The 13,963-nt window shown below is 40.1% G+C and overlaps 1 protein-coding gene across 15 annotated transcripts in view; it reads left to right on the forward strand.

Moving 5' to 3' along the window:
• CLASP2 (cytoplasmic linker associated protein 2) overlaps positions 1 to 13,963 on the forward strand; it is a 276,272-nt gene that overhangs the window by 171,389 nt on the left and 90,920 nt on the right. For 13 of the 15 annotated variants that reach the window (XM_077811084.1, XM_077811089.1, XM_077811085.1 and 10 more), the window contains 2 exons: positions 11,329 to 11,499; positions 12,558 to 12,665. In XM_077811084.1, coding sequence (XP_077667210.1) covers positions 11,329 to 11,499; positions 12,558 to 12,665 — 279 coding nt within the window. The remainder of the gene's footprint in view (positions 1 to 11,328; positions 11,500 to 12,557; positions 12,666 to 13,963) is intronic. The other 2 variants (XM_077811095.1, XM_077811096.1) reach the window with 1 other exon arrangement.

A 13,963-nucleotide genomic window follows, 5' to 3' on the forward strand; every position in this document is an offset into this window, starting at 1 on the left:
TCTGTTCTATTTCCAAAACAGGGTTTTCCCTTTCATGCTAACTACTGCTTCCAGCGTTGTCGTCAAGGTTTTTGCAGTCATGGTGGCCTACATCAGACGTCATGGAGTCCTGGTAGTCCCATATTTCAACAACTGGCTCCTGGCTGCTCAGTCCAGATGCAAAGCCTAAGTTTGAACCTCCATGTTGTTCAGCCTTCTTTCGTCCCTTGGGGTCAGTCTCAATGTTGAAAAATCAATCTTGGACCCCACACAATCCCCAGATTTTATAGAGGTCCCATCAACTCAGTCATAGCACAGGCCTACCTATCAAAGGGTAGGTTCCATACACTGAGAGAACTCATAACTTGCATCGCTAACAATCCTTATGTCCCTGCCAGGACTTGTTTGTCTCTCCTTGGCCACATGGCTTCTTGTACATATGTCACCGCCTTCACTCAACTCCACCTTCGCTGCCTCCAGATTTGGCTTCAGACTGTTTACTCGCCCAGCCATCACGCCATGGACCTCGTGCTGACAGTTCCTCCAGGATACTCTCAGCCCTCCAGTGGTGGATGGAACCACATCGTGTCTGCATAGCTGTTCCCCTCCTTCCCAGACAAGATGATCATCACCAATGCATCCCTCATAGACTGGGGAGCACACACCCAGGCTGTAAGAAAAGCCTTTCTCCCTTTTATCTGTTCCCATCATGTTCTTATCATGTCGGACAACACTGCCACTGTTTTCCACATCAACAAACGGAGGCAAAGGTCAGCTGTTCTACGTGTAGAAGCAGTCAACCTCTGGAATTGGTGCATCACCCTCTTGTCTGTAGACTCTTTTCCAGGGACACACAATATGATTGCGGACTTGATTATCAGGCAGTTTGCAATCAACCACAAGTGGGAACGCCACATCTGCATAACTCACATCATCTTCAACCAGTGAGGGATGCCGACCAGAGACCTCTTCACCTCTCACATAAACAGCAAATGCAACATGTATTGCTCTGGGGAGGTCTCAGTCACCATTCTCAGTGCAATGCTCTCATACTGTCCTGGTCAGACCAAAATAACTGTTCCTCATCTCCTCTATTGCTCCTACCACAAGTGTTCCACAAGATCAGACAAGACAGAGCAACAGTCGTTCTGATATCCCCCTGCTGACCCAGGCAATTCTAGTTTCCCAACCACCCATCCATCAATTCCCATCCCCACCGTCCCTGATCTGCTGATGCACTGCAACAGCTAGATAGACATCCCAATCCATAGGTGCTCCACCTCACAGCGTTTTATTTGATTGGGCATCTTCTCTAGAACCGGCCTGTTCCGCAGACATGCAAAACGTCCTCTCCAGCAGCAGGAAAGAATGCAGTAGACACTGTTACTGGGCCAAGCAGAAATGTTTTGCCTGCTGGGCCTAGCAAAAGGAACTTCCCCCAGAATTGGTGGAGATCCCCCTCCTCCTGGATTACCTCCTGTCCTTGAAGGCATCGGATCTCACCCTCATCTCTCTAGAAGTCCACCTAGCTGCGATTAGCACCTTCCACTCTCCTCCCTCCCCCAACGGAAGGGCACTCCGTCATTACACACCCGTTAGCTGTTAGTTTCTGGAAGGGCCTCATCAGAACCTTCCCGCCCATCAAACCCTTCGCTCCCCAGTGGGATCTTAACCTAGTTCTATTTGTACAACAAAACCACCCTTTGAACCGTTGGCATCGTGTTCTGTGGTCCTCCTTTCAATGAAAGTCGCCTTTCTTGTTGCTATCACTTTTGCGAAAAGGGTCAGTGAACTTGGGTCCACGATTGTGGAACCCCCTTTCATGATTTTCCATAAAGATGGAGTCTCCCTGCATCCCAAATTTCTACCAATGGTCATCTCCCAGTTTCGCATTAATCCATTCACTTACCTGTTTTCTTCCCGAAGCCACACACATCTGCAGAGGAAGGATGATTCTACTCCCTAGACATCCAATGGGTCTTGGCCTTCTACCTACAGAGGACAAGCCTCACCAGGAAGTCCCCCAGACTGTTGGTGGCAGTAGCAGAAAAACTCAAGGTCAGGACTTGACAGCAGATTCCTCCTTCAGCACAGCAATCCTCTGCTCAACAGTTCTATCTTCATCCTTGCATCCTCCTCCGATTTAGGTACTCCTTATTAATCACCCTCAGTTGAATACAATAGGGACCATCACTCAAAGAAGAGGAGGAAGTTATTTACTTGTAACTGGCGGTTCTTTGAGATGTGTGGTCCCTATCTGTATTCCATTTTCCACCCTCCTTCCCCTCTGCTATGTATCTGTTGGATTCGTGGTGGAGAAGGAATTGGAGCTGCTGTTGATCCACCTTACCCTTTTATCACCTTGGATGAAACTATGAGGTGAACCAAGGCACATGCGCGGACCAACGGATACTACTTTCAAATTCTTCGGCTCCAGACACATGGTGCACATGCAAAACCCTCAGTGGAGTACAGATAGAGAACACACATCTCGAAGCCCGTCCAGTTACAGGTAAGTAACCATCTCTTTTTTGAATCTCAGCGTCTGTTGTAGTTAAATTATTGTCTGACTCCCCATTGTCTTACACCCCCCCTTAATTTCCCACAATTGTAAACATTTAAAATTGATAAAAAATAAAAAATGCCTGAAACCCATAATTATGCACAACTATGAAAACATAATTTGATAAAATAATGCTTAAAAATAAACAATATTATCCATGAAAATTATTAAAAAAATCAGATTCTGCCACACCTAAATATATGTGGTCATTAAATGGGGGGGGCTCTTTTTACATTATCAGTTTTGATTTAAAAAAAGTTATCCCATTCCACTCCGTATGCATTTTTGTACTAAACATTTTTTTAAATTAACAATTTGGGGCCTGATTTTCAAACATGCACCTGCACTTATATATGGCTAATTACTATGCAGTAATCAGGACAGCAAAAACAAATACTGGTCAGGTGTCAGTAGTCAGTATGTAAACTTTTTGTGAGTTAAGTTGGCAAGCTTGTTATGAAAATGGTGAGACGTACGACATCCCCCCATATAATTTTAACCACTTTTCAGAGTAGAATGATGCTTTAAAATGCACAGAAAGTGTAGTAACTTCGAAAGGTCATTTGTCCATAACATACCCTTCTTTAGATAGTTATGGAATAGACTAAATTAAAAGCGAACAAATTCATTTGATTATCAAATCTTCCTTACTATAAGTTTGCATTAATTTTTCAGTAACAATTTCCTGAAGGCCTTTTTATTTTCAAAGGGATGCTGGTCAAACTTGGCCCAGAATTTGCAGATTCTGTGAAAACAAGCTTTTATGAAATCTAAAGACCAACAGACATATGCATTATACTTCTAATAAATTCCCATAAAAGAGCTTTATTAATCAAGAATTTTTGATGGGAAATTACTCAAAATAAATGGCAAAAAAGGGTTATGCCTAAATCATTGATGGATATTCAGTTTCTACAGAGGTGGTCACTGTTAAGAGGTTTGTATTCTAATTCAGTTTTAGATAATTAATTCTTCACGTTCAATAAAATGTAAACTTAAGCATTTAAATTGTATTTTACTGGTGATAGTGGTGGTATGCAAAAGAACTCACTTTCTGTCTGGATCAGAGCCTGAAGGGATGAGTTGGGTAGAACTCCCTGATGTTCTACTGAAATAATTGCATGGCTTTACATATGGTGGTATAGAAAAGTAAATCCCCCCCGACTGGCAGCCGTCCTTCCACTCGGAGCTTAATCCTTCAGCAGAGCTCATTGTTTACAAATCTCATGAGTGTGACAAATAAGAATTCCTAGACAATGTAAAAGAGGACTAGTAAAGCAAATAAACATAAGAACATAACTTAAGAACGGCCATACTGGGTCAGACCAAAGGTCCATTCACCCAATATCCTGTCTTTCGACAGTGGCCAATGCCAGGTGCCCCAGAGGGAATGAACAGAACAGCTCATCATCAAATGATCCATTCCCATTGTTGCCCATTCTTCACTTCTGGCAAACAGAGCCTAGGGACACCATCCCTGCCCATCCTGGCTAATAGCCATTGATGGACCTATCCTCCATGAATTTATCTCGTTCTTTTTTGAACCCTGTTATAGTCTTGGCCGTCACAACATCCTCTGGCAAAGAGTTCCACAGGTTGACTGTACTTTGTGTGAAGAAATACTTCCTTTTGTTTGTTTTAAACCTGCTGCCTATTCATTTAATTTGGTGACCCCTAATTCTTGTGTTATGAGAAGGAGTAAATAATTCTTTCTTATTTACTTTGTTCACACCAGTCATGATTTTATAGACCTCTGTCATATCCCCCCCTGCTTTGTCGTCTTTTCCAAGCTGAAAAATCCCAGACTTATTAATCTCTCCTCATATGAAAGCCGTTACAGACCCCTAATAATTTTTGTTGTCCTTTTCTGAACCTTTTTCCAATTCCAATATAAATAAAAGTTCACAGGAGAGGGGCAACTGAAGCACAAGTGTGCCTGATGTTTTGTGGCATAATTTTTCTAAAATTCTAATTTAAATGAGAATTATTGACATGAAACTGTGAGTGAAAAGTTCCAGACTAGTCAGACCATTTTATAATGGGTTACATATTAGACTTAGATTCCCACCTTTTACAAACAATTGTAGTACAGCGTTCCCTTTCTGTTGTCTTAGACCAAATGTCCATATTTTAAAAATAGGTCATTTTAAAACAATACATTATTGTCTCATCTGGTGGGATAAGTTTTTTTGAAACCAAAACCATTGTGCAAATTTAGGGGTAGAGATGTACTTCAAGTTTCAAGGATATGGGTTTAAAGGCTACGATATTTGACTCGTACTTGCACTCGCAAGGTTGGGTAGTTTTGTGGGGGAGGGGAATACATAATTGTAACTAGGGATTTTGAAGGAACTTTCCTCCTGCTCCCACCCTCAGAGTTATTTGTAAATAGACAGTCGTATTAAATACATGTATACAGATCTGTACTGCGGTTAAGTCATGAATAGAAAAGTGGCTACTCTTGTTTTCAGTTTGGTTCCGGCTAATTTATGAGGGTTTGCATGGTGTTACTATGTTTATCTCTATTAGAGAAAAAGAATAAATTTTCTGATTTGAAAAATTGCTTTTAACCCTCAGACGGATTATCATAAAGGAAATAATAGAAAGTTAGAATGACAACATTTAGTTAAGTTTAAACTTTTTGACTCATTTTATAATTATCTGAAAGTGTCTTGTCAGATTACAAATGTGTTCCAGTACCTGTGCTTCCCCTTTTGGAGCTGTTTTGATCACCCACCCCACTCCCTGACAAATTTTCCATCACTGTTTTTGTCTTGAATAAGAAAATATTTGTGGCCTTTCATGAAAATTGCTTTCTTCAGTTTTTAAATCTTTTTTTTTTGCAGTCTAATAATACTTGAAAATATTCTGAAAGTTGAGTTCATATTTAATTGAAAATAATGTAATTCTTTAGTATTATGCAGTTAGAAAGATGGAAACTTGTAATTTGCTTTTGCAGCTTTGCTTCATCTGATTTATACACAAGCATCTGAACCTAATTCTTTAGTTATGGAAGCTACTAAAATGCCTTGCTTTTTGCATAACACTTTTGTGGCTTTTTTCTCCTGTGTGAACTGACTAAAGCTTTCTTGTTTCCATTTGCCATCCATTTTTAATCTGCTCTGCTCCCTCCCTCTTCATGGATTATAAACCTTTACCCTAATCCTGCCTTTTACACTTGTTCAGGATCACAGTCTGCTAACCCCATTGGTGGTAAGACTCAAAATTTGTGTGTGCATTGTTGTTTGATCATTTGTCTACATATCCTTAACATAGAACCCTATTCAGCAGAAATTCCAGCTCACTTTCCATGGTCCTACGACTACTTAATTTAATGTAATTCTTAGAAGGAAAAAACATTTCTTCTTTGTAACTGTGGAGTATCATCTTTGTAACTTTTTTCTTCCACTATCAAAATAGCACTGATTGCTTAAATCTGCAACTGCTCATGCTACTGTGTGTAAGGTGGACAGTTCTGAAGATACCAGACTTCGCTGAACATGTTAGGAGAGTCCAGTGTACCACACAGTAGTGGTCAAGCAGATGTAACAAACATCTATACACAGCAGAGTGATGTATATAACTTTATATTGATCGAGCACACTTTTTGCATTTAGCGAAGGGGAAGGGTAAAGGATTATCAGGTTTTGCAAGCTACTTCAGGGAATCTGCTGGAAATTCTCTAGTACAGAAGACCGTTACTCTGTATTCTGCCAGGTCTTTCTGAATCAATTGGGATGGTCTGAATGATATGCAGAGGCTCTGCATGAGCTCTTAATTCTCACAAAACTACACAAAGCTGGTAGAAATGTCGTCTGTTCATCTCAGTAACAGAAGCTAGAAATATCATCTGTTCATCTCAGTAACAGAAGCTAGGTTCGTGACTTCGTGCTGCACAATATTGCATGTCTCATTTTTGCTGAATAGGCCCATAGATAGAAAAGGGCATTTTGCTAAATAATCATTTCAAGTCTCAATTCAACCAACAAATCATATAGTTTATGCATGGTGCATTGTTTTCAGTCCCCTCCCCCCGCCACACACATTTTTTCAGTCATTTCTTGCTATCAAGCTTTAATCATCTTGTGGTCCTAAAATATGCCTGTGGACTTTTTATTGTTATAGCATCTTTGCTTTTTGGTTGACACTGTTAGTCCTTGTAATGTAAGAGTACTATGAAACGTACTTAAGCTAATAGACATCTTATAGCGTTCCTATGCTTCTTTTAAACAGGGCTAGAAAAATTATTATAGGCTTCATTTCACTAAGCTAATTTTGGTTAAAAATAGCTTTGCTTTTTAATTAAGATTTTTAGGTGAAATTGTTTTTATTCTGCATTTGGCAACAATGACATATAATTAAACTGATTATTGCTATAAAATACAGTTTTAATTAGAGTATCAGTAAGGGATATGAATGGACCATTTGTTAGGTATTAAAATGTAAGTTCCCCACAGCTGAAACTTCGAAGGATGAAGATAGTCTAGGTAAAAGTGACCAATTTCTTCCAGTGGATGCAATATGTTAAAATCAAAGATCAAATTTCTAATAAATGTATAATTTTTATGAATAACATTTGCTAAGACACTTCAACAAAGAATTTTAACATCTTGATCAGGTGTGTTTTTTCATAATGTGTTCCAAAGGTTGAAAATCTTAGTTTTAAAAAAGCTTTCTAAATTGAATTTTTAGAATAACTTCCATGGAAGTCAGTGGGATTCTTTCCATTGTCTACAGTCAGTGTTAGATGATTGGGCTCCAAGAGAGTAGGATTTGAAGAAATACCAGGGCCTACTTCATCTTTTACATGTTTAAAAAATACAATAGTTATTTGTTGTGTTGTGAAAACCAAGGTGATCAGTCCAGGGATGTTACAGAACAAAATTATCTATTTGGTTTAACTATTGGTGGTTCAGAAAACAGCAATATGTGACCAACCGTCCCATATAATTTTAAAAATGAACACACAGTTGTTGTTCTACTATATGATCCCTCTGGGTGCCCCACCATAGGATGTGCATATGCCTGTGCACTCTCAGTCAAAGACTGTGAAGCGTCCATGGGCATGCGCAGAGAGATGCCTCGTGCTTTAAACAGGGAACGTAAGGAGTTGCAAGCCTGCCACCACAAAGTTCCTTTTCAGCCACTTGTGACTCAAAAGAGTCTGCTGTATTCAGCTTCCTACCTTCACTTTATGAATTCTTTACTTTGTTTATTTGTTTCAGTAATTCCTTTTAGTTATCTATTTTCATTGTTACCTTTATTTTGCGTAGCAACTGTTACGTTGGTTGGGGGCAGGAGAACTTCTTCCCCTCTTCTTCCATCTTCTGTTTTGTGTTGGAGCACAATTTGTTATGCCCCAAACCCCAGGGGTTGAGACTTGCCACAAGCCCTTTCCCCATATTGATGGACACTTGAGCTGCCTGCGGTGTTTGGGGGGACTATCACAAGTCACAACCCTTCTAAATGCAAGGTTTGTCTGGATTTCAAAGGCAGATCCAAGAGGACAGGAAGACTAGACTAGGACTAGACTTAAGCTCCTGTTAGTAGGACTTGCCCTAGCTCTGGAGGTGTATGCTTCTCCCCCTCCAAGTCCCAGTACCTTAGCTTCTATGTTGCAGACTGCCTCAGTCACAGTTGCTTTACAGCCCTGGACAATAAAAAAAGTGTACAGGAGGAGCAAGAGTCTCAGGCTGAGGAGATCTCACCTCCATCTCCAAAGTCCTCTTCATCTCCAAATGAGGTGCTGTTGCCACCACTGCCCTCCTATGCTGATGATTTTGGCTTTCCTGGATCTCATGAAAAGGCTAGTGGATTCACTTCAAATCCCACTAGAGGAAGTCTAAGAATTGATGAACAGAGGTCCAGGCAGCAATGTCCAGTCCATTAAACACTATTCCCATCTTTGGGACTCCGCATCAACCACAAAAAATACACACTATCTGCAGTACAGAGAGGAGACTTTATAGGAGTTACTCTGAACTTCACAACAGCAAGATCCTACCTACTGAGGAGAGATTCTTCACCCTATCCAACCGAATCTCAAAATTGCAGTGTAGCCTGCAAACAACAGTGAGAATTTGTCTGTAGGTCTTAGGCCACATGTCAGCCCTCAGGCATGTGACACCCCATGTGAGGATGCACCTCAGGTTGCTTCTATACATGGATAAGGACAGCATATATTCCAGACTGACATAGCCTTTCCTAAAGTATCACAATGTCTTAGAAGGTGTTGGACTGTCTTACATGATGGAGGGTCTGTATTGGAACCCCATTCTTTGTATCTAGCACCTTTGAAGACTCTCACAATATATGTATCTTTGGGATGGGAGCTCATCTACAGGGAGACTTAGCACAGAAATCAGTGCTCCAAATCAGTGTTCTGGAGTTAAAAACAGATCGATATGCTTGCCAACACTTCTCTCTCACCATACAAAGTCACTCAGTCATGCTGGAGTAATGCTGGACAAAGGGGCACCAATGTATTATGTCAATTGCCAGGGCAGAGCAAGACCCCAGTCCTTATGTGCATAGTCATTAAGGCTGGAATCTGGTCTCTCTCTCATCAGATAGAAATATCGGCAGCCTGTTTACCAGGTCTGCACAATACAGTTGCAGACTCCTTGAGCAGCCACTTCTGGCAAGATCATGAATGGAAACTTAAGGACTCTGTCTTCCACAGGATCTGCCAGACCTGAGGTATACAGGTGGGTAGACCTCTTTGCTACCCTGAACAAAATGAAATGTTTCCTGTTCTACTCCAATGGAAGTTACAGCCATGACTCTCTGGGGAGTCATGATAACAACATGGCCGTGTTCCCTTCTTCGTGCTTCCTACCTATATCATTAATCCTCAAGACTCTTCTCAAGGAGTGAGAGCTAGCTTCGTATTACCTGCTTGGCTGAGACAGGTGTGGTACTCAAACCTCATCCACCTCTTGGAGGTAACATTGCTCAGATTTCCTATTACAAAAGACCTATTGACAGAGGTCTTCATCCATCCCATCCCCTTCTCCCTGAATCTGAAAACCTGGCTGCTCAGTGACTCTCAAGTATGGAATTGACCTTTTTGGATAGAGTTTAGTCAGCTTTCTTATCTAGTAGAAAGCCTAATACTCATAAAACTTGCTTGCAAAGGTGCAAGCACTTCCAATCATTGTGCTCCCTCATATCTTCTAAAGCCTAGAAAGTTCTGCTTTCTAACATGCTGGGCTACCTATTTGAATTAAAAACATAGGGTTTCTCAATGAGCTCTATCAGAGTACATCTGTCATCATCACAGCCTTCCACTCATCTATTCAGGGCTTCTCAGTCTTTGGCCCACCCTACTGAAACCGGATTTCTTCAAGGCGTATACAGCTTGTTTCTGCCCATTCGACAGCAGGCTCCCAAGTGGGATTTCAACCTGATTTTGAGTGCCCTAAAAAAATCCCCCTTCAAACCAATGGCAGCCTGCTCTCTCACCCCAAAATTTTGTACCTAATTGCCTTCACCTCAGGAAGGTGAATGGGTGAGTGGGAAGATCTCCTGGTGGACCCACCATATACCACCTTCTACAAAGACAAGATTATATTACATCCCCATCCTTGCTTCCTCCCAGACGTTATATTCCTCCCTTGGAATATGACATTAACCAGGAAATTCGCCTACCAGTTTTCTGCTCAAACCTTGTGCCTCCAGAGAAGAATCAAGCCTTTGTCTGCTGAATGTCAGGAGGGCCCTTTCTTTCTATCTAAACCATTCCGGGTATCTCCCAGACTATTTGTATCAATTGCAGATAGGATGAAGGGTCAACCGATTTCCACACAGACTATCTAAGTGGGTTTTGAATGCATCCTGACCTGCTCTGAAAATGCTGGTGTTCACAGAGTAACAGCACATTCCATTAGTGCTCAGTCCAGATCTGTAACTCCACTGAAGGATGTTGCCAGAGCAGAAATCTGCAGGACTGCTATTTGGTCTTCTGTACATGGCTTTACCAAACATTACTTCATCTTATCTGCTTCCCGAGATAACTCATTCGGTAATGCAGTTTTTTTGTATGTCCTGGACCTACCTCTTCACTGAGCTTCTGCTTGGGTGTCTCCTACAATGGAGCACCCATAGGGACATATTCTCGAAGAAGAAGGAAAGGTTACTTCCTTACAGTAACTTGAGTTCTTTGGGATGTTTTGTCCTTAAATGTGCTCCACCTTTGGCCCTCCTTCCCCTCTGCTGTGGAATTCAGCTTCGCTTTCAAGGTAACTGAGTGGTGGCAGGCTGATGTCTCCCTAAATGCACTCGTTCAGAGCAGGAGGAAACACTCTGTAGAGGCGGGGCTCACAGACACTACTTTGCAGTCTCCAATCGGGAGTGCATGGGCTTGCATATGTCCTAGGGTGGAGCACCCATAGGGACAAAACTTCTTGAACTCAAATTGCTGTAAGGTAGGTAACCTCTCAATCTTCACATTCAGGAATATTGGATGCTTTTGTAAATACTAGTGAAAAGAATAATTTTTTTTTTTTTTTTGGTGTGCGGTTACAATTGCTTGCTGTGGTGCTCATATAGTCCTAAATACCGTGATAAAGTTTTCAGACTTGCACAGATATTTTTATCTATACCTTGTGAGAGGTGCTTTATTTTTAAGACTAGATGTAGATCTTACAGATTTTCTCAAATTTTACATTTTATCTTGTAAGTTCTTCCAAACTGTTTTTTCGAACCATTTCAAACATGTTGTTTTTCTGTCTTTTTATCCTTGCTATTTATCTGAAGTTATTTATTTTTACTTATTTTGCCTTCAGCTGGTAGTCGATCTGGATCTCCTGGAAGAGTTTTGACTACAACTGCACTTTCAACTATGAACACAGGGGTTCAGAGAGTGTTAGTCAATCCAGCAACAGCACAAAAACGGAGCAAGATCCCACGAAGCCAAGGATGCAGTAGAGAAGCAAGTCCTTCTAGATTGTCAGTAGGTAAGAACGATCAAGTAACATTCTTTACAGATGATGTTACTTTATGCATTTAGTGCCTAGTTACAGATGGTGGGGCTGGAAAACACATAATTGAAACTCTAAAATCTGACTGGGGACCTGCAGAGCCAACTCCCAAGGGAGGCCTACGATTTGCAACACACTTCATATTTAAGGTGGGACTATGAAGTTTGCTGTTCTCGAAATGCACTGATCTATGCCTCCATGCTTACTCTTAAACTCCTCCCAAAAAGAGGAAGGAGCAAGTGAATCGGGCCCCTATAAATATTCAGCATTGTTGGGAACCCTCAAAATCTTTATGGCAGCCTGGAAACACTGAAAACTGGGAAGAAGACATCAAGACAATTAGCATCCTTGAAATACTTGTTTTATATTGTGTGTGTGGTGTAAAAATGAATGTATTATGCTTAATATTTCCCCCAAGTACAGCCTCATGGTATAACTCAATTATCTATACTCTCTTGAAATATGTCAATAAATAAAACTGAGGTTACTGCTATCTGTAACCTGATTTTCTGTAGTATTTTTATTTAATTTTACCTTACCTTTACCTTAAACTGAATTATTTTCCCCTTTTTAAATAGATTGTTGTACTGTACTCTAGTGTAGCAAAAGCAATATTTATTTCCACATTAAAAAAGAAAGATTAGCTGGAACTAAACTGAGTAAGTTCTGAATGAACTACTGTTTGTATGCTCTTCACAGGCTGTACTGATCAATGTTTCAACTATAATCTGAAAAAAGTTACCATCCTTTTAAAGCATTTTTCAACTTTCTTTAGAGAGATTCCAAATTCATGTTAGTTTATGTTGTGGAGAAGATACTTTCATCTGAACTGGCTTCATTTAGTGCAATTTGTCAAATTCATAGAATGTCAGAAGATAATACTGTAATGCTACATGAATAGAGGCAACGTCTGTTCTTAGAAATACATAATTGATCTGATTTATTGCACAAACAAAATTACATTAAAACTACAACTTTTCTTGTGTCTTCTCCCTTTCTGTGCTGCTGTTTCTCTGTACACTGAATCATACTAGCACGAGGCAGCCGCATTCCTCGACCTAGTGTGAGTCAGGGGTGCAGTCGGGAGGCCAGCCGTGAAAGTAGCAGGGACACAAGCCCTGTCCGCTCTTTTCCACCCCTTGGTAAGTACTTGGAGACTTTGTTGTGCCTATTTATGCCTTTCATTATCTGCATCTAATGAACCCATGCCTTCTTCATTTAGCTTATAGTAGGTAACCATTATTTTCCCTTCCTTTGGACTCATTTGCCATTTACTTTGCTAGAGTATCAATCAACACGTGAATGAAATGCACATTAAAAAAGTAAATGTCACACTGGTGTTAGTCTTATCCTTTACACCAAGAACCCGGGAAGATAACCTCACCACACAGTTCCTAGATTGAGACTTTAGAAAGAGCAGTTCTGCTCAAAAAAGTGACTGTAAAAATGGCATTGTAAGATTATAGGTTTTTGTCTTGATTTCAATATCAAATGCTTACATATAAATAAAAACCTTACTGTGACTGTGTTTTCTTGTGCTCAAAACCTGGGGTTTTCTTCCTGGTCCCTGGATCAGATAGAGTGGATTGATAACTGGTTTTATATTACAGGAATAATAGGAATTATAGTGCAGTTACTAAACAATTCTGTTGATGGAAAAGAAAAAAATATTGCTATATTGTCACTCTAGTGCTAATAGAAATAAAACAAAAAAATTAAAATTCTATTTTTTGTCACTAAAGTAAGTCAGTATGAATCTCAGTGCAAATTGGTAACAGATCCATTGAGTTAGAAGATGCCAGTTTCATGCAATCATTTTTCAAAACAGACTTTTACTGTAAGAATAGTCTCTACATTTTTTGGAAATAAATGGAAGCAAATAGTAAGGGCTCTTGCCAGAGTGGGTGAACCTAAGTCCAGTTTTGAAACCTACCTTCAGTGTCTCAAAAACAACATAATGCACAATTAACATAGGTCGCTACATGGGGGAGAGGAGGCTGGCAACTTCTTTACATTTCAGATTTGCACAACCACAGATACTTCAGACTTCTTTCTTAGAGCTACTGTAAACAATGACACAGCTTTCACATGTAATACTGCAATTTACTGGCCTGACACTTAAAATATTTGCAAGTGTCAAACTGACATCTCTTTACAAAACCCAAATGGAAGTACGGGAAGCACATAGTTGGCTTTAAAAAAAAAATCAGTAGATTCTAATCATAAATCATTACATCTGGATGAAAGTTGCTATGATTTAGGTAGCAAACTTGTCTTGAAAAGATTATTTTAGTTGGTTTTGGGCTCCTTCTGTAAGGTAGAAAATGTATCACTTGAAGGTTCTATTTGAAATTTACCTACTTTGTATGAATTTATAATAGATTTTTAGTTCCTTTTTAATTTCTTCCCAGTTCAGTATAGTCTATAGCAAAGATACCTT

The sequence above is a fragment of the Eretmochelys imbricata genome, chromosome 2 (assembly GCF_965152235.1).
Source record: "Eretmochelys imbricata isolate rEreImb1 chromosome 2, rEreImb1.hap1, whole genome shotgun sequence".
Classification (NCBI taxonomy): Eukaryota; Metazoa; Chordata; order Testudines; family Cheloniidae; genus Eretmochelys; species Eretmochelys imbricata.